General features: G+C 40.6%; 1 protein-coding gene across 1 annotated transcript; it reads right to left on the bottom strand.

Moving 5' to 3' along the window:
• Nucleotides 1–5,058: 5,058 nt before the first annotated feature.
• On the bottom strand, nt 5,059–8,588 carry LOC136155711 (olfactory receptor 7E178-like). The gene is made up of 2 exons (XM_065917727.1): nt 8,569–8,588; nt 5,059–5,980 (listed from the first exon to the last, which is right to left on the bottom strand). The coding sequence occupies exons 1-2, from the start codon at nt 8,586–8,588 to the stop codon at nt 5,059–5,061; spliced, it is 942 nt and encodes a 313-aa protein (XP_065773799.1).
• Nucleotides 8,589–20,693: the final 12,105 nt, after the last annotated feature.

Below are 20,693 nucleotides of genomic sequence, written 5' to 3'. Positions count from 1 at the left end.
GTCTCCATGGCACTCACTGGGCTGTGCTAAGACTCTGCTGGCCCATGACCAAGGGCGGTGAGTCTGCCACTCCTCTCTGCCTGGTGAGCAATGAGGGCTGAAGCTCCAGCCTCAGAATTGGCACAAAGATAGACTCCAGCTAGAGCCTCCTGTTGGAGATGATTATTCTGGGAGGAGATACAGGTGTGCAGCCTGCTGGACATGGACCCACAACCTGAAGGGCTAGAGACACAGGCTGACTCTTTACAGTTTCATGGCCTTGAAAGCTTGATACACAGAGCTCCTAATTAGCCAGATTGATCCATGACCTGCATTCTCTGAAGACTTCACAATCTTTGGAGAATCACAAGAAAGTCAGTGTCTGTCAACTCAACTACTCTGAACCCTACCCCTTCCAAGGGGAAAGTTCACTTGGCCTGCTCTCATCACATATCCAAAAGGAAGGCCCTTGCTACAAAGTTCAGGCTTATTATTTTCTCAGCTAAAAATTCAATTGCAATATTGAATACTAAATGGCCTCAATGATGAAATAATATCAGGAATATTTGGATCTTTGTTATTAACATTTATCATGCTAAAATCTGACAATCTTTCCAAGTTTGAACACTTTGATATGACCAAGGAGAGCTTCACACTTTTCTTAATGTAAGTCCTTCTAATTCCTGTGGAGTTTAGTCCTTAGTAATATTTTGTTGCTATTTTAAGTTATACCCTTGTTTTATTTATTGCTAAAATTGGTGTATACTGGCATTGTAGAAAACAATTGAATTGTATATTTCCATTGTCCACCACTCTTTATTCTAAGAGTGTCTCTGGTTGTTTATTTTTAGTGAAAGTCGCTCAGTCGTGTCTGACTCTGTGATCCCATGGGCTCTACAGCCCATGGAATTCTCCAGGCCAGAATACTGGAGGGGGTAGCCATTCCCTTCTCCAGGGGATCTTCCCAACCCAGGGATCAAATCCAGGTCTTCCGCATTGCAGGTGGATTCTTTGCCAGCTAAGTCATCAGGGAAGCCCGTTTTTCTTGAGTAGAAGTATATTATCTGAAATTATTTATCATTGTGGTTTTTCACTTTTCATAGTCTATCTCTCCTTGTAACACAATAAAATAGTGATAGAATGGCAACAAACAAAGAAAAAAAGCAATTTAAAACTTGGTAAAAAATGTGGGTAGACATTTTCAAAATACAATATACAAATTATCAACTGGCACATGAAAAATGCTCAACATCACTAATTATCAGGGAAATGCCAATCAAAACCACAGAGAGATATCACTTCAAACTTGTCAGAATGGTTATTATAAAAAAGATGAGATATAAATGGTGATAAGGATATGGAGCAAAGGGAACACTCCTCCACTTCTGTTGAGAATAAAATTGGTGCAACCACTATGGAAAACAGTACAGAGACTCCTCAAAAATTAAAAATAGAACCACTAGCAATTACACTTCTGGATATGGAAGAAAATGAAAACACTAAGATGAGAAGATATTTGCACCCCTATGTTCATTGTAGCATCATTTACAACAGTTTAGATATGGAAGAAGACTAACTGCCCACCAACAGATGAATGGATAAAGAGACATGGTATATTTATACACACAATGGTGTATTACTCAGCCATGAAAAAGAATTCTATCTTGCAATTTGCAACAATGTGAATGGTCCTAGAGTGTATTATGCTAAGTAAAATAAGTCCAACAGAGAAAGAAAAGTATTGTGTGATTTTACTTATATGTGGAATCTAAAAATCAAAACAAATAAATATAATTAAATAGAAAGAGTCATAGGCAGAGAGAACAAATGGGTGGTTGCCAGAGAGGGAAAGAGGGGAATAGAAATAGGTGAAGACATTAAGAGGTACAAAGTTTTAGTTTACAAAATAAATAAGTCACTGATATAAAATGTACTATGTAGGAAATGTAGTTGACAGCTATGTTATATCTTCATATGGTGACAGATGACAACTAGACTTAGCATGATGGTCATTTTGAAATGTATAGAAATATTAAATCATTATATTGTGTACCAGGAACTAACATAGTATTGTAGGTCAATTATACTTCAAAAAACAAACACACAAACTCATAGAAAAATAAATACAATTGGTGGCTACCAGAGGTGGGAGTTGGGGAAGAGAGAATTGGATGAAGGTAGTCAAAAAGTACAAACTCTTAGTTATAAAATTTAGCTACTATCATATAAAGCTACTAGGCACACTGCTATACTTAAAACGGATAACCAACAAGGTTCTACTGTATAGCACAGGAAACTCTGCACAATGATATGTGGCAGCCTGGATGGGATGGGAGTTTGGGGGAGAATGGATACATGTACATATATGGCTCAGTCCCTTTGCTGTCCACCTGAAACTATCACAACATTGTTAATCAACTAGAACCCAATACAAAATAAAAAGTTAAAAACAATAAGTTCTAGGGATGTAGAACATGTACATGTTCATGTACAACATGTCCATGTACAACATGGACAAAGATAATATTGTTATACATTATATATGGAAGTTGATAAAAGAGTAAATCCTAAGAGTTCTCACAATGAAGAGAAGTGTTTTTTTTTTCTTTTTCCCCTGTTTCTTTAATGTTCTATCTATATGAGATGAAAGTTATTCACTAAACCCATTATGGTCATTGTTTCATGATGTGTTGAAGTCAAATCATGTGTTAAGTCAAACCTTTGATGTGTTACGTCAAACCTTAAACTTATACAATACTGTATGTCAGTTATCTCAATAAAACTGGGTTGAGGAAAAAAAGATTGAATGACTCTCATGGCACCATTGCTAATAGTCTAGTGAAAGTGTTAGACACTCAGTCGTGTCTGACTGCTACCGCATGGGCTGTAGCCTATCAGGCTCCTCTGTCCATGGGATTCTCTAGGCAAGAATACTGAAGTGGGTTGCCATTCCCTTCTCCAGGGGATCTTCTCGAGCCAGGGATCAAACTCCGGTCTCCTTCTTTGCAGGCAGATTCTTTATTTTACTAGTATCTGGGTTCGGCTCAGTTCAGGTCAGTTCAGTTGCTCAGTCGTGTCCGACTCTTTGCAACCCCATGAACTGCAGCACGCCAGGCCTCCCTGTCCATCATCAACTCCTGGAGTTTACCCAAACTCATGTCCACTAAATCAGTGATGCCATCGAACCATCTTATCCTCTGTCGTCCCCTTCTCCTGCCCTCAATCTTTCCCAGCATCAGGGTCTTTTCAAATGAGTCAGCTCTTCGCATTGGGTGGCCAAAGTATCAGAGCTTCAGCTTCAGTGTCAGTCCTTCCAATGAACACTCAGGACTGATCTCCTTTAGGATGGACTGGTTGGATCTCCTTGCAGTCCAAGGGACTCTCAAGAGTCTTCTCCAACACCACAGTTCAAAAGCATCAATTCTTCGGTGCTCAGCCTTCTTTATAGTCCAACTCTCACATCCATACATGACCACTGGAAAACCCATAGCCTTGGCTAGATGGACTTTTGTTGACATGCTGTCTATGTTGGTCATAACTTTCCTTCCAAAGGAGTAAGTGTCTTTTAATTTCATGACTGCAATCACCATCTGCAGTGATTTTGGAACCCCCCAAAATAAAATCAGTCACTATTTCCACTGTTTCCCCATCTATTTGCCATGAAGTGATGGGACTGGATGCCATGATCTTAGTTTTCTGAATGTAGTATCTGGATATCTGGATTCAAACTAGGCAGTTTAGCCTTAGCTCCAACATTCTTAATCACTAAGATGCAGAATTGTATTCTGTTTGAATCTGTGAGTTAAATACATTTCCATTTTTTTTGTATTATCATACAATGCACAATTAATATTCTTGTAGGTTTTCTCATTTACATGTGCAAATGTTCTTCCATAATAGCTAATGAGGGACTTCCCTGATAGTCCAGTGGTTAACACCTCACCTTCCAATGCAGGGGATGAGAGTTTGATCCCTGGTTGGGGAGTTAAGATGCTATATACCTCAAAGCCAAAAAAACCAAAACATAAAACAAGAAGTAATATTGTAACACATTCAATTTTCTGTGGATGGTTGAAAAGCTTTCCTTTGCTTGCCTAGAAGATGCCAAGTGAAGGTCACCCCAAAATGCTGTCTCAGCCCCAGTTGACCCTGGCAGTTCCCTAACCAACCACACATAGCCTGCTTTTCCTAACTGGTACTTCAGAATTCTCTGATCTCTGGAGGCAGTATAGTGTAATGATAAAAACCATGGGTTCTGGATTCAGACATAGTTCCACTACATACTAAATATACAACACTGGCCAGTTTTGAGTTCATTTGTGCTGTTTCACTGTGTGTGTTATGTGGATAATAAATATCTCTTGTCTTTAGACAATAGTCATTCTGACAAGTGTGAAGTGATATCTCATTGTGGTTCAATCCCTACTGTGGGAATTGAGACATCATATTTTACACCATGTGGCCAAAAATAAATAAAAAAAAATAAGGACAATTAAAAAAAATTCCTCAGCTCAGGATACATGCAAGTCTAATTAAATAAAAATCTTTGGCAATGAGACTCAGTTGTCAGTATATTTTAAAATTTATTTCATTGTAGTATAGTTGATTTATAATGTTGGGAAATAGTATTTTTAAACCTTCCAGATGATTTTGATAAAAGCCAAGGCTGAGAAGCAGTGACATGCATCCTCATACATAGACTGCATGCACAAAATTAAAACATAGTAATCTGCTGGAAAATAAACAACAGCTTTGGGAAAAATATATAATATTTAACTCTGTAAAAAGGGAGTTTTTTCATCTTTCTAGAATGTGGATTACCATGATAAACTAGATACTCCTCGTTAAGTATAATAAGATTCAGTCAATCAGTAGTTCTAACATCTACAGAATCCCAGGATACTCTCCCAGCCCCATTAAAAACACATCAGAAGAAGTAATATTCAGGTGTAAAACAAAGAGAGACAAGAAGGCCCTAAGAGCTACAAAAATGATGTCATGAGAGAGGTAGAATTTTCAGATGTAAATGTTGCTACATTTTCCAACCTACACTCCAAATGGGTGACACAGACAGTGAGACTAGAATATTTTGCTGGAAAACCTCCACATGGTCCTTTTGATGTGTCTGTTCCTCAAACTGTAGATGAAGGGGTTCAGCATGGGGGTGACCACAGTGTACATCACTGAGGCCACTGCACCCTTCCTGGGAGATTCTGAGATGGTTGAGTTGAGGTACACACCAAGGCCGGTTCCATAAAATAAACAAACAACTGCCAGATGAGAGCCACAGGTGGAGAAGGCTTTATACCTCCTACCTGATGGGATTCTCAGAATGGAGGAAAGAATTTTGTAGTAAGAGAAAAAGATTCCCAAGAAAGGTAGAAAAGCAAAAATGGCACCATCAAAATACTTGACTATGTTATTGGTGAAAGGATCAGAACAGGCAAGCTTGAGTAGCTGAGAAGGCTCACAGAAGAAATTAGAAATGTCAACATTCTCAAAGTAGGTAAGTTGTAGCACAATCAGATTGTGCACCTGGGAGTCCAAAAGGCTAAGAAAAAAAGACACCAAAACTAAGGAGCAGCAGAGACGAGGGTTCATGATGACCGTGTAGTATAGTGGGTGACAGATGGCCACAAACCTGTCATAGGCCATCACAGACAGAAGCAGACAATCCATACATCCAAAAAGGATAAAAATAGACATCTGTGTCAGGCAGCCCACATAGGAGATGACTCTGCTGTGAGTCTGGATGTTCACAATCATCTTGGGGACTGTGGTGGAGACAAAACCGATGTCAGCCAAGGAGAGGTTGGAGAGGAAGAAGAACATGGGGTTGTGGAGGTGGGGGTCAGAGGTGACAACCAAGATGATGAGCAGGTTCCCCAGCATGGTGACCAGGTACATGGCCAGGAACAGGATCCAGAGCAGAGGCTGCAGTTCTGGATCATCTGAGAGGCCCAAGAGGAAGAATTCTGAGACACTGGTTAGATTTCCAGTCCTGTGTAGCTCAGACACCTTTGGAAAAAGAAAAAATGGCTGGAAAAATAGGAAATATGTAAATGGTCATGTAGTCCTGCATCTATATTTTGGATTCAAGCAATTGATTTCTAAAGAGCAACCCACTCCAGTGTTCTTGTCTGGTGAATTCCTTGGATGAGGGAGCCTGGCGGGCTACAGTCTATGGGGCAACAAAGAGTTGGACACGACGGGGTGACTGAGCACCTTCAGCAATATTTCTCAGTATGAGAAATTCTGTCTTACAATTGTTTCCTCACTGGCCTCTATGTTATTCATTTTTGTCTATACACTCTTATAAACCTTCATGAAAAGTGAAAGGAAACAACATTAGAGATAATACATCCATGATCTCAGTTAAATACAGCCTACTGGTTAGAAATAACAGAATGAGAGATTCTCTTCTCCTTCTAAGAAAATATATAATAATTAAAATATAAAGAAATTATGTCATTATGTAAATCTTATTTTTTTCCCAAACACAATTCTAGATATTTCCTTAATTTAGAATATTTACAAATATCTATGAAATGCAGGACTATGTCATCTGGATTCTAAATTAAAAATGAATCTTCATAATCAGAACACAGTTTATTTGATATTCAGAGTTTTATCATCTTTGATTTTCTGTCTTCCCTCTTCATTAAATGGGGATTACTTAAATATCAGAGTTGTCTTTTAGAAGTCATTTAGTATATACTTCATATCTTTGGTGGACTTCAAATTTCAATCAATATTGTTTAATTAATTGCACATGGTGCGTTGGAGTGGCAAGCCCCTGGGAGGAGATAACCCATGTCCAAGGTCAAAAGTGGTGGCTAAGCTTTCCTGGACCAGCCATGAGGAGATACCTCATGTCCAAGGTCAGAGAAACCCCAGTAAGGTGGTAGGCTCTGGAGCGGCTGTGAGGAGATATCCCACATCCAAGGGCAAAGAAGAAGTCCCAGCAAGACGGTAGGAGGGGGGAAATCACATTAGGAATCAAACCCCATTCCCGCCAGAGATGCTAAGAGGGCTCAAACAAACCTTGTGCATACCAGGACCCAGACACCCCACAGAGACTGAGACAGAACTGTGTTTGAGCGTTTCCAGTGGAGGTATGGGTCAGCAGTGGACTGCCACAGGGACCGGGCTCTGGGTGCAGCAGACTTGGGTATAGCATAAACCCTCTTGGAGGAGGTTTCCATTAATCCCACCATAGAGCTGCCAGAACTTACACAGGACTGGGAAATAGATTCTCAGAGAGCACAACAGAAACTTATGCACCAGGTCCCAGGATAAAGGAGCAGGGACCCAACAACAGACTGACCCAGACTTGCCTGTGAGTGTCCAGGAGTCTCTAGCAGAGGTGTGGGTCAGTGGTGGCCTGCTGCAGGGTTGGGGGCACTGAGTGTAGCAGTACGTGCATGGGATATATTGAAGGAGGTCATCATTATCTTTATTACCTCCACCATAGTTTGGCCCCAGGTAAATAGCAGGGAGGGAACACAGCTCCACCCTTCAACAGAAAATTGGATTAAGGATTTACTGAGCATGGCCCCACCCATCAGAACAAGACCCAGTTTTCCTCTCAGTCAGTCTCTCCCATCAGGAAGCTTCCATAAGCCTCTTATCCTTCTCCATCAGAGGGCAGACAGACTGAAAACCACAATCAAAGAAAACTAACCAATCTAATCACATTGACCATAGCCTTGTCTAACTCAATGAAACTATGAGCTATGCCATGTAGGGCCACCCAAGACGGACGGGTCATGGTGGAGAGTTCTGACAAAATGTGGTCCACTGGAGAAGGGAATGGCAAACCACTTCAGCATTCTTGCCTTGAGAACCCCATGAACAATATGAAAAGGCAAAAAGATAGGACACTGAAAGATGAACTCCCCAGATCGGTAGGTGTCCAAAATGCTGCTGGAGATTAGTGGAGAAATAACTCTGAAAGAATGAAGAGATGGAGCCAAAGCAAAAACAACACCCAGTTGTGGATGTGACTGGTGATGGAAGCAAGGTCTTATGCTGTAAGAGCAATATTGTATAGGAACTTGGAATGTCAGGTCCATGAATCAAGGCAGATTGGAAGTGGTCAAACAGGAGATGGCAAGAGTGAACGTCAACATTCTAGGAATCAGTGAACTAATAAAGGACTGAAATGGGCGAATTTAACTCAGATGACCAAAAAAGAGTCTGAAATGCAGTACTTGGATGCATTCTCAAAAATGACAGATGATCTCTGTTCATTTCCAAGGCAAACCATTCAACATCATGGTAATCCAAGTCTATGCCCTGACCACTAATGGTGAAGAAGCAAAAGTTGAACAGTTCTGTGAAGACCTCAGTCAGTCAGTTCAGTCGCTCAGTCGTGTCTGACTCTTTGCGACCCCATGAATTGCAGCACGCCAGGCCTCCCGGTCCATTACCAACACCTGGAGTTTACTCAGACTGATGCCTATCGAGTCAGTGATGCCATCCAGCCATCTCATCCTCTGTCGTCCCCTTCTCCTCCTTCCCCCAAATCCTCCCAGCATCAGGGTCTTTTCCAATGAGTCAACTCTTCGCATAAGGTGGCCAAAGTACTGGAGTTTCAGCTTCAGCATCAGGCCTTCCAATGAACACCCAGGACTGATCTCCTTTAGGATGGACTGGTTGGATCTCCTTGCAGTCCAACGGACTCCCAAGAGTCTTCTCCAACACCACAGTTCAAAAGCATCAATTTTTCAGTGCTCAGCTTTCTTCACAGTCCAACTCTCACACCCATACACAACCACTGGAAAAACCATAGCCTTGACCAGATGGACTTTGTTGGCAAAATAATGTCTCTGCTTTTTAATATGCTATCTAGGTTGGTCATAACTTTCCTTCCAAGGAGTAAGCGTCTTTAAATTTCATTGCTGCAGTCACCAACCACAGTGATTTTGGAACCCCCCCAAATAAAGTCTGACACTGTTTCCACTGTCTCCCCATTTATTTCCCATGAGGTGATGGGACCAGATGCCATGATCTTAGTTTTCTGAATGTTAAGCTTTAAGCCAACTTTTTCACTCTCCTCTTTCACTTTCATCAAGAGGCTCTTTAGTTCCTCTTCGCTTTCTGCCAAAAGGTTGGTGTCATCTGCATATCTGAGGTTATTGATATTTCTCCTGGCAATCTTGATCCCAGCTTGTGCTTCCTCCAGCCCAGCATTTCTCATGATGTACTCTGCATATAAGTTAAAAAAGCAGGGTGACAATATACAGCCTTGATGTACTCCCCACCCCCCCCCTTTTTTTTTTTACCAGTCTGTTCTTCCGTGAAGACTTACAAGGCCTTTTAGGACTAACAGCCAAAAAAGATGTCCCTTTCATTATAGGGGACTGGAATGCAAAAGTAGGAAGTCAAGAAACACCTGAAGTAACAGGTAAAATTGACCTTGGAGTACAGAATGAAGCAGGGCAAAGGCTAACAGGGTTTTGCCAAGAGAACACACTGGTCATAACAAACACCCTCTTCCAACAACACAAGAGCAGACTCTACACAAGGACATCACCAGATTGATTATATTCTTTGCCGCCAAAGATGGAGAAGCTCTATACAGTCAGCAAAAACAAGACCAGGAGTTGACCGTGGCTCAGACCATGAACTCCTTATTGCCAAATTCAGACTTAAATGGAAGAAAGTAGGGAAAACCACTAGACCATTCAGGTATGACCTAAATCAAATCCTTTATGACTATACAGTGGAAGTGAGAAATAGATTTAAGGGACTAGATCTGATAGAGTGCCTGATTAACTGTGAATGGAGGTTCATGACATTGTACAGGAGACAGAGATTAAGACCATGCCAAAGAAAAGGAAATGCAAAAAAGCGAAATGGGTGTCTGAGGAGGCCTTACAAAGCTGTGAAAAGAAGAGAAGCGAAAAGCAAAGGAGAAAAAGAAAGATACACCCATTTGAATGTAAAGTTCCAAACAATAGCAAGGAGAGATGAGAAAGTCTTCCTCAGTGATCAGTGCAAAGAACTAGAGGAAAACAATAGAATGGGAAAGACTAGAGATCTCTTCAGGAAAATTAGAGATACCAAGGGAACTTTTCATGCAATGGGCACAATAAGGAACAGAAATGGTATGGAACTAAAAGAAGCAGAAGATATTAAGAAGAGGTGGCCAGAATACACAGAAGAACTGCACAAAAAAGATCTTCATGACCCAGATAATCACGATGATATGATCACTCACCTAGAGCCAAATATCCTGGAATGTGAAGTCAAGTGAGCTTTATGAAGCATCACTATGAACAAAGCTAGTGGAGGTGATGGAATTCCAGTTAAGCTGGAAATCATAAAAGATGATGCTGTGAAAGTGTTGCACTCAATATACCAGCAAATTTGGAAAACTCAGCAGTGGCCACAGGACTGGAAAAGGTCAGTTTTCATTCCAATCCCTAAGAATGGCAAAGCCAGAGAAAGCTCAAAGTACTGCAAATTGCACTCATGCCACATGCTAGTAAAGTAATGCTCAAAATTCTCTAAGTAAGGCTTCAACAATATGTGTACTGGGAACTTCCAGATATTCAAGCTGGTTTTAGAAAAGGCAGAGGAACTAGAGAGCAAATTGCCAACATCCGCTGGATCACTGAAAAAGCAAGAGTTCCAGAAAACATCTATTTCTGCTTTATCGACTATGCCAAAGCCTTTGAACTTGTGAATCACAGTAAACTGTGGAAAATTCTGAAAGAGGAAGGTATTCTGGACCACCTGACCTGCCTCTTGAGAAACCTGTATGCATATCAGGAAGAAGCAGTTAGAACTGGACATGGAACAACAGACTGGTTCCAAATAGGAAAAAGGTACATCAAGCCTGTATATTGTCACCCTGCTTATTTAACTTATATGCAGAGTACATTATGAGAAACACTGGGCTGGAAGAAGCACAAGCTGGAATCAAGATGCCGGGAGAAATATCAACCACTTCAGATATGCAGATGACAGCACCCTTATGGCAGAAAGTGAAGAAGAACTAAAGAGTGTTTTGATGAAAGTAAAAGAGGAGAGTGAAAAAGTTGGCTTAAAGCTCAACATTCAGAAAACTAAGATCATGGCATCTGGTCCCATCACTTCACGGCAAATAGATGGGGAAACAGTCGAAACGGTAGCTGACTTTATTTTTTGGGGCTCCAAAATCACTGCAGATGGTGACTGCAGCCATGAAATTAAAAGACACTTACTCCTTGGAAGGAAAGTTATGACCAACATAGACAGCCTGTTAAAAGCAGAGACATTACTTTGCCAACAAAGGTCCCTCTAGCAAGGCTATGGTTTTTCCAGTAGTCATGTATGGATGTGAGAGTTGGACCATAAAGAAGGCTGAGCACAGAAAAATTGATACTTTTGAACTGTGGTATTGGAGAAGACTCTTGCGAGTCCCTTGGACTGCAAGGAGATCCAACCAGTCCATCCTAAAGAAGATCAATCCTGGGTGTTCATTGGAGGGACTAAATTGATGCTGAAACTCCAATACTTTGGCCACTTGATGTGAAGACCTGACTCATTGTAAAAGACCCTGATGCTGGGAAAGATTGAAGGGAGGAGGAGAAGGGACGACCGAGGTTGAGATGGTTGGATTGCATTACCGACTTAATGGACATGGGTTTGGATGGACTCCTGGAGTTGGAGATGGACAGGGAGCCCTGGTGTGCTGCGGTTCATGGAGTCGCAAAGAGTCGGATACGACTGAACGACTGAACTGAACTGAAAATGCAATAATATATGATTTTATGTATTTAATTTATATATTAAATAAATATTTAATTTGCATTATATATTTCCTATTTGTTTTATTACTTATATCAGTGTTCTCAAATAACCTGGAAAAAGGTATGGCAATCCACTCCAGTATTCTTGCTTGGAGAATCCCAAGGACAGAGGAACTTGGCATGTTACAGTCCATGGAGTTGCAAAGAGACATGACTGAAGTGACTTAACACACACACATTCTCAAATAATCCTGCAAATATTCTTGTATCTTTCTCTGTGTCGTACAATGAGAATTCGTATATATTGAGTGGTGATTAATTATTCAATTTCTAACAATTGGTGTATATTCATGTTTACCCATGTTAACTTCCTGTACTTGTTGCAACAAAAAAATCATTTTCTATGAACTTACTACCTGGTGATAATTTCTTAATATGGGCACATCACATTTTCATCTTTTTTATGTAATATTTTCAACCTTAGATTTCAACACTGGACTGAAAAACATGACTGTTCATAGAAAACTCAGTAATCCATAATGATAGTGTTTATATAGTTCATGTAAATTACTGCCTCATTCCCATAATTCACAGGTAGACTCATTAAACCAAAAGAGAATGAATCAGTTCTCCGACCTTCATTTCACATCCTGGACCAATAAAACAGGTTAAAAATGAAACACTTACTAGCTACAGTGGAGGGGATGACAATAGGTACATTCGTCATGGTTTTAGTCCTGGATCTTCCCTAAAACCTAGATCACAGTTTTAATTCTGGATCTTTCATTCCTGTACGTGGAGTGTGTGTAAATCTCTCCACCTCTCTGTGCTTCTGTTCCTTCCTGGAAAAAAAGAGTCTAACAACCACCTCTGAAATATATGTCACAGCCAAGACTCGTTTGGAACTTATACATATTTGGTCATTTACTAAAGAATTTAAAGCATTGTTAAGATAATGTGTTTAGTAATGAAATGCAATACCAGATTTAATCATGTTTTCTGGTTTATATGGCAACGAGATCAAAGCCTTTTCTGTCTCAGAGCATCAGAGCATAGAATGAAATGAAATAGAAAATGTGTCTCAGTCCATGCAATTAGATGTACCATGTTCTTCTTTTCTGACTCTTTTTTCCTCCATATTTATGAAAATTTCTGCAATGGTTTTTCAATCACTGAATCTGCAGATGCTATTAAATGGAAGATAATAGGTCTCATTGACAGTCCATGATAAACACACACACAAGCACTATTTTATCTTATCTCTGGTTCTATGGGACATTCTGGAAAGGATGAAACATAGCAGGACCCTGTGGTCCTTCCCTCCATATCCCCTGTCTGCCTTTTGTCTGTGAAAAAACTTTAGTCAAAGAATAAATTTAATCAGACAAATGAGAACATGCAGAAACAAGGAGAAACAGTCAAAGGAGACCAAATAATAATACTGTTCATTAAATGTAGTTAGTTCATTAAGTAGTTCATTAGTAGTTCATTAAGTGTATTCTCCTCAAGGAGGAGAATATAGCCAATATTCTGAGCCATATCCTGTGAGCTGTCTTATACATACTGAAACCCTCACCAGGTGGAGAAGTTAACTACCTGATGACCAGACTGGAGCTGTGACAAAGAAATGGAAACAAACCGACCCTGGAACTGAAGATGAACTGTATCTAAAACAACAAAGATGATGCTGGTCAGGCCACTGATGACCAATTTGAAGATGACTGTCAGAGCTGACTCTACTGTTTCTTCATGTGGCCCCTTCCCTCAGCTTATAAAAGCTCTTCCCTACTGACTTTCAGTGAGGGGGAATTGGCCTTTGGACAGATGTCACCACCCACCAGTTGCCCACATTTAAAATAAAGCAAACTTTCCTTTCCACCAACCTGGCCTGTTTATGACTTTTGAACAGTGAGCAGCCAGACTCTACCTTTCAGTTACAAGTCCATGATGTGGAAGTCATATTGCCTACCTTTTTTTTCTATCAAAATTGGAAGAATTTGTTCAATATTTAATTAGTTTTTAAAATCTTGGTGCCTCCTCTGTAACAACAAATTATAGGGTCTGGGGATTCAGAAATAAATGAGCCACAGTCATTTCACATATTTGTTGCATAGAAAGCATCCATTATTTCTTTTTTCTTTTTAACAAATAATCTTGGAAGGAATCCTTAAATACTTTTATTTAAGAGAGCATGGGTGGTTCTTGGAAATTTGTATTTTATAAAGCAATGAGTGTAATTATTATTTTGTTTTGTTTTGTTTTTCACTTTGTTGCTCAAGTTGTTTTATTTATTTTTCCCCCCGAATTATTTTTATTAGTTGGAGGCTAATTACTTTACAATATTGTGTTTTTTGCCATACATTGACATGAAGCAGTCATGGATTTACATGTGTTCCCCATCCTGAATCCCCCTCCAACCTCCCTCCCCATTCCATCCCTCTGGGTCATCCCAGTGCACCAGCCCAGAGCACTTGTCTCATACATCCAACCTGGACTGGTGATCTGCTTCACACTTGATAATATACAAGTTTCGATGCTGTTCTCTCAGGTCATCCCACCCTCGCCTTCTCCCATAGAGTCCAAAAGTCTATTCTATGCATCTGTGTCTCTTTTTCTGTCTTGCATACAGGGTTATCATTACCATCTTTCTAAATTCCATATATATGTGTAATTATACTGTACTGGTATTTTTCTTTCTGACTTAATTCACTCTGTATAATGGGCTCCAGTTTCATCCACTTCATTAGAACTGATTCAAATGAATCCTTTTTAATGGCTGAGTAATATTTCATTGTGTATATGTACCACAGCTTTCTTATCCATTCATCTGCTGGTGGGCATCTCGGTTGCTTCCATGTCCTGGCTATTATAAACAGTGCTGCGATGAACATCAGGGTGCACGTGTCTCTTTCAGATCTGGTTTCCTCGGTGTGTATGCCCAGGAGTGGGATTGCTGGGTCATATGGCAGTTCTATTTCCAGTTTTTAAAAGAATCTCCACACTGTTCTCCATAGTGGCTGTACTAGTTTGCATTCCCACCAACAGTGTAAGAGGGTTCCCTTTTCTCCACACCCTCTCCAGCGTTTATAGAAAGCATTCATTATTTCTTTAGTCCTACTTCAGTGGCATTGTATCAACAAGGAATCAACACATTTGATAATCCTACATCTCAGAGATACTATGAAGTTGCCCTATAATATGCTAAGAATAAGGGGAGCACACAGGATTAAAAAACAAGTTGTCAGTCTCTGAATCCCCCACACTAATTCCAGAGTTTCTGGAAGATTTAAGCAAAGGTGAAAAAGTGAAAGTGTTAATCACTCAGTTGTGTCCATCTGTAGCCTCTGTCCATGGAATTCTCCAGGCAAGGAAACAGGAGTGGATTGCCATTTCCTTCTCCAGGGGATCTTCTGAACCCAGGGACTGAAACCAGGTCTCCTGCACTGAAGGCAGATTCTTTACTGTCTGAGCCACCAGGGAAGCCAAAGGTACCAAGGTCTAATCAGAGACACGTCTGAGGTATATTTATTAAAGTTTTCATTTTCCTGAGTACAAATGAACAAGACTCTGACTTTATATTTCCTTTTGTGATTGAGTAGGTGGATTATAAGTGTGGATAAGGAAGTAAGCAGTTAAAATTCAGTAACAGGATAAGCAGAGAGATCTGCCTTGAAGTGTCTGGGTTCCTTCTCTCTATGAATTTGCCTGTAATCTTAGCCACCCATCCTTCCTATGAGTGATGCAGCAAGTGCAGCTTCTGTGTTCTCCAAAAAATTCCAAAGGGAAGGGTGTGGTAAGCAGGGAGTCTCTGCCACGACTGCTCAGTCATGTCACTCTGGGTTTGCAGGGGGAAGGCTGTCCAGGTGCCCTGTGTCTGGAGTCAGTCTGCCCAGATTGACAGGTTTCAAATCTGGCTCCAACCCTATCTAACTCATGAGCTGATAGAAAGTTACAGAAAATGCTGCAAGCCTTTCCTCTTCTTAAAGTGCTAATGAAGGCTTTCTTCATGGTCCAGTGGTTAAGAATCCACCTGCCAATGCAGGGGACATGGGTTTGATCCCTGTTCCAGGATCCCACATGCCCTGAGGCAAGTAAGCCTGTCTGCCGCAACTACTGAGTCCCTTTTCCTAGAGCCCATGCTCCACAAGAAGAGAAACTATGAGAAGCCTGAGCACTGCAGCTAGAGAAAGCCTGTGTGCAGCAACAAAGACCCAGGACAGCCCAAAGGAAAAAAAAAATGTATTAATGATGTGTCTACACTTAAAATTTGCAAGTGGTTATGCAAATGAACTCCATCACCTCAGCTTTGTTCACAGTGGTGCTTCCTGAGGCCCACTTGACTTCATTCCAGTTGAGCTATTTGAAATTCTAAAAGATGATGCTGTGAAAGTGCTGCACTCAGTATGCCAGCAAATTTGGAAAACTCAGCAGTGGCCACAGGACTAGAAAAGGTCAGATTTCATTGTAATCCCAAAGAAAGGCAATACCAAAAAATGCTCAAGCTACCACACAGTTGCACTCATCTCACACACTAGCAAAGTAATGCTCAAAATTCTCCAAGCCAGGATTCAAAAGTATATGAACCATGAACTTCCAGATGCTCAAGCTGTATTTAGAAAAGACAGAGGAACCAGAGATCAAATTGCCAACATCTGTTGGGTCATAGAAAAAGCAAGAGAGTTCCAGAAAAACATCTACTTCCACTTTATTGACTATGTCAAAGCCCATGACTGTGGATCACAATAAACTGTGGAAAATTCTTCAAGAGATGGGAATACTGGACCACCTGACCTGTTTCCTGAGAAATCCGTATGCAGGTCAAGAAGCAACAGTTAGAACTGGATGTGGAACAACAGACTAGTTTTAAATTGGGAAAGGGCTTTGTCAAGGCTGCATATTGTCACCCTGCTTATTTAACTTATATGCAGAGTACATAATGAGAAATGCTGGGCTGGAGGAAGCACAAGCTGGAATCAAAATTGCCGGGAGAAATATCAATAACTTCAGATATGCAGATGATACCACCCTTATGGCAGAAAGCGAGGAACTAAAGAGCCTCTTGATGAAAGTGAAAGAGGAGAGTGAAAAAGTAGACTTAAAACTCAACAATCAGAAAACTAAGACCATGGCATCCGTTTCCATCACTTCATGACAAATAGATGGGGAAACAGTGACAGATTTTATTGTTTTGGGCTCCAAAATCCTTGCAGATGGTGATTGCAGCCATGAAATTAAAAGACCCTTGCTCCTTGGAAGAAAAGTTATGATCAACCTGACAGTTTATTAAAAAATAGAGATATTACTTTGCCAACAAAGGTCCGTCTAGTCAAAGCTATGCTTTTTCAGTAGTCAGGTATGGATGTGAGAGTTGGACCATAAAGAAAGCTGAGTGCCAAGGAATTGGTGCTTTTGAACTGTGGTGTTGGAGAAGGCTCTTGATAGTCTCTTGGACTGCAAGGAGATTCAACCAGTCGACCCTAAAAGGAAATCAGTCCTAAATATTCATTGGCAGGACTGATGCTGAAGCTGAAACTCCAATACTTTGGCAACCTGATGTGAAGAGCTGACTCATTTGAAAAGACCCGGATGCTGGGAAAGATTGAAGGTGGGAGGAGACCGGGATGACAGAGGATGAGATGGTTGAATGGCATCGCTGACTCGGTTGACATAAGTCTGAGCCAACTCCAGGAGTTGGTTATGGAGAAGGAAGCCTGGTGTGCTGCAGTCAATGGGGTCGCAAAGAGTTGGACAAGACTGAGTGACTGAACTGAACTGAATGCAAATGAAATCAAACAACATACATAAAACACAGACCTCAGTGCCTGGCACTAGGGATGACCTCAGAAATAGTACATGATATTATGGCTAATGTCATCCTCCTTATCACACTCATCACTGCTTTCAGGATAATTAGAAGTGCCCATGGGAATTTTACAGAGACCCAGATGCTGCTGCAATTGGAAAAATGCCAGCCAGAACCAGAACCAATGAAGATGGATGTAGCCCTGTGAACGAGAGTTCTCACAACCTAACCAGAACCAAGAACTTTAACTTCAGAGGACTGTGATCCCAAATCTTGTATATTGGTGCCATCTCATCTTTTCTTCTCTATTATCATGTTTTTTCCTCCTGAACAGGAATTATTGCTACCAGTGAGCCCTCCTTCAATCACAGTCTCCCCCTCAACACTTACTGGGCTGGGCTGCATCTCTGCTGGAACATGACCAAGGAGCACAGATTCAGCCCCTCTCCTGCCTGGTGTATGATGAAGTCTCAGGGTTCCTTTTCAGGATGGGCAGGAAGACAGATTCAGGTGGCGGACTTCCAGTGGTGATGCTCCCAAATGGAGGAGACACATGTATAGAACCACACACTTAGAACTGGCAAACTACTGTGTAGATGGCACCAGCTAATTATTTAAAATGGTATGACCTATGACTTAATGCACAAAGGGCATAATTAGCCAATTGATCCATGTTGTCCCAATCTCTGGAGACTTGTTAATATTAATGGAAAAGGGGGGGGGGGAACAGAGAGAAAAGTGAATACTCTTAGGAGGGTCTGGTACCGTCTCTCCTCAGGTGGAAGTCCACTTCTACTTCTTCCTTCCAACCTGCAGGATTTTAACATAAAATTCAGAATTGTTTTTTTCCCCCTCAATTTAACCACTTAATGTGAAATTTTGATATCTGTAAGTCCATTGTATTTCATGTGAAATCCATGCAGCATTAGGTCTACAACAAGTATTTTATATTTTTTCATTTTCTTAGTTATTATTTGTCTCTAAGGATAACTTGGGGCTTCCCTTGTAGCTCAGTCAGTAAAGAATCTGCCTGCAACAAAGAAGACCCGGGTTTGATTCCTGGGTAAGGAAGATCTCCTGTAGAAGGAAATGGCAACCCACTCCAGTATTCTTGCTTGGAGAATCTCATGGACAGAGAAGCCTGACAGGCTACAGTCCATGGGGCTACAAGAGTCGGACACGACTTAGCAACTAAACCACCACCAAGATAGCTTATTTTCTTTTTCTTAGCCTTTGCTTTGGTTGGCATTTTATAGGATAGAGTTTTACACATTTTTATTATTTGCTTATTTGAATATGTCATCAGCTCTAGTTTTTACTCTAATTGAATACATTGGCATATTAGAAAGCTGCTGATTTTTTATTTTATTTTATTTATTTATTTCAATTGGAGGCTAATTACTTTACAATATTGTAGTGGTTTTGTCATTCATTGACATGAATCTGCCACGGGTGTACATGTGTTCCCTATCCTGAACCCCCTCCCACCTCCCTCCCCATCCCATCCCTCTGGGTCATCCCAGTGCACCAGCCCCGAGCACCCTGTCTCATGCATTGAGCCTGGACTGGTGATTCATTTCACATATGATAATATATATGTTTCAATGTCATTCTCCCAAATCATCCCACCCTCACCCTCTCCTACAGAGTCCAAAAGACTGTCCTATATACTGTGTCTCTTTTGCTGTCTCACTTACAGGATTATTGTTACCATCTTTCTAAATACCATATATATGTATTAGTAAACTGTACTGGTGTTTTTCTTTCTGGCTTACTTCACTCTGTGTAATAGGCTCCAGTTTCATCCACCTCATTAGAACTGATTCAAATGTACTCTTTTTAATGGCTGAGTAACATTCCATTGTGTTTATGTACCACAGCTTTCTTATCCATTCATCTGCTGATGGACATCTAGGTTGCTTCCATGTCCTGGCTATTATAAACAGTGCTGCGATGAACATTGGGGTACATGTGTCTCTTTCAATTCTGGTTTCCTCTGTGTGTATTCTCAGTAGTGGCATTGCTGGGTCAAATAGCAGTTCTATTTCCAGATTTTTAAGGAATCTCCACACTGTTCTCCATAGTGGCTGTACTAGTTTTCATTTCCACCAACAGTGTAAGAGGGTTCCCTTTTCTCCACACCCTCTCCAGAATTTATTGCTTGTAGACTTTTGGATAGCAGCCATCCTGACTGGCGTGTAATGGTATCTCATTGTGGTTTTGATTTCTATTTCTCTGATAATGAGTGATGTTGAGTGTCTTTTCGTGTGTTTGTTAGCCATCTGTATGTCTTCTTTGGAGAAATGTCTGTTCAGTTCTTTGGCCCATTTTTTGAGTTGTTTACTTTTCTGGACTTGAGGTGTAGGAGTTGCTTGTATATATATATATATATTTTTAATTTTATTTTATTAGTTGGAGGCCAATTACTTCACAACATTTCAGTGGGTTTTGTCATACATTGACACGAATCAGCCATTGAGTTACACGTATTCCCCATCCCGATCCCCCCTCCCACCTCCCTCTCCACCCGACTCCTCTGGGTCCTCCCAGTGCACCAGGCCCGAGCACTCGTCTCATGCATCCCACCTGGGCTAGTGATCTGATTCACCATAGATAATATACATGTTGTTCTTTTGAAACATCCCACCCTCACCTTCTCCCACGGAGTTCAAAAGTCTGTTCTGTACTTCTGTGTTTCTTTTTCTGTTTTGCATATAGGGTTATCGTTACCATCTTTCTCAATTCCGTATATATGTGTTAGTATGCTGTAATGTTCTTTATCTTTCTGGCTTACTTCACTCTGTAAATGGGAGTTGCTTGTATATTTTTGAGATTAATTGTCAGTTGCTTTGTTTGCTATTATTTTCTCCCATTCTGAAGTCTGTCTTTTCACCTTGCTTATAGTTTCCTTCGTTGTGCAAAAGCTTTTAAGTTTAATTAGGTCCCATCTGTTTATTTTTGCTTTTATTTCCAATATTCCAGGAGGTGGGTCGTAGAGGATCCTGCTGTGATTTATGTTGGAGAGTGTTTTGCCTATATTTTCCTCTAAGAATTTTATAGTTTCTTGTCTTACATTTAGATCTTTAATCCGTTTTGAGTTTACTTTTGTGTATGGTGTTAGAAAGTGTTCTATTTTCATCCTTTTACAAGTGGTTGACCAGTTTTCCCAG

Source organism: Muntiacus reevesi, chromosome 1 (assembly GCF_963930625.1).
Source record: "Muntiacus reevesi chromosome 1, mMunRee1.1, whole genome shotgun sequence".
Lineage (NCBI taxonomy): Eukaryota > Metazoa > Chordata > Mammalia > Artiodactyla > Cervidae > Muntiacus > Muntiacus reevesi.
The sequence above is the reverse complement of the archived record's forward strand: the minus strand, read 5'-3'. Positions and strand labels throughout refer to the sequence as shown.

Excerpts from the sequence above, each read along its gene's own strand:
- LOC136155711 (XM_065917727.1), bottom strand. The coding sequence starts at position 8,588 with ATGCTGAAGCTGAAACTCCA. Across the intron at positions 5,981-8,568 it reads ATGCTGAAGCTGAAACTCCA|GACTGGAAATCTAACCAGTG; the intron begins GTACTTTGGCCA and ends TGAGCTACACAG.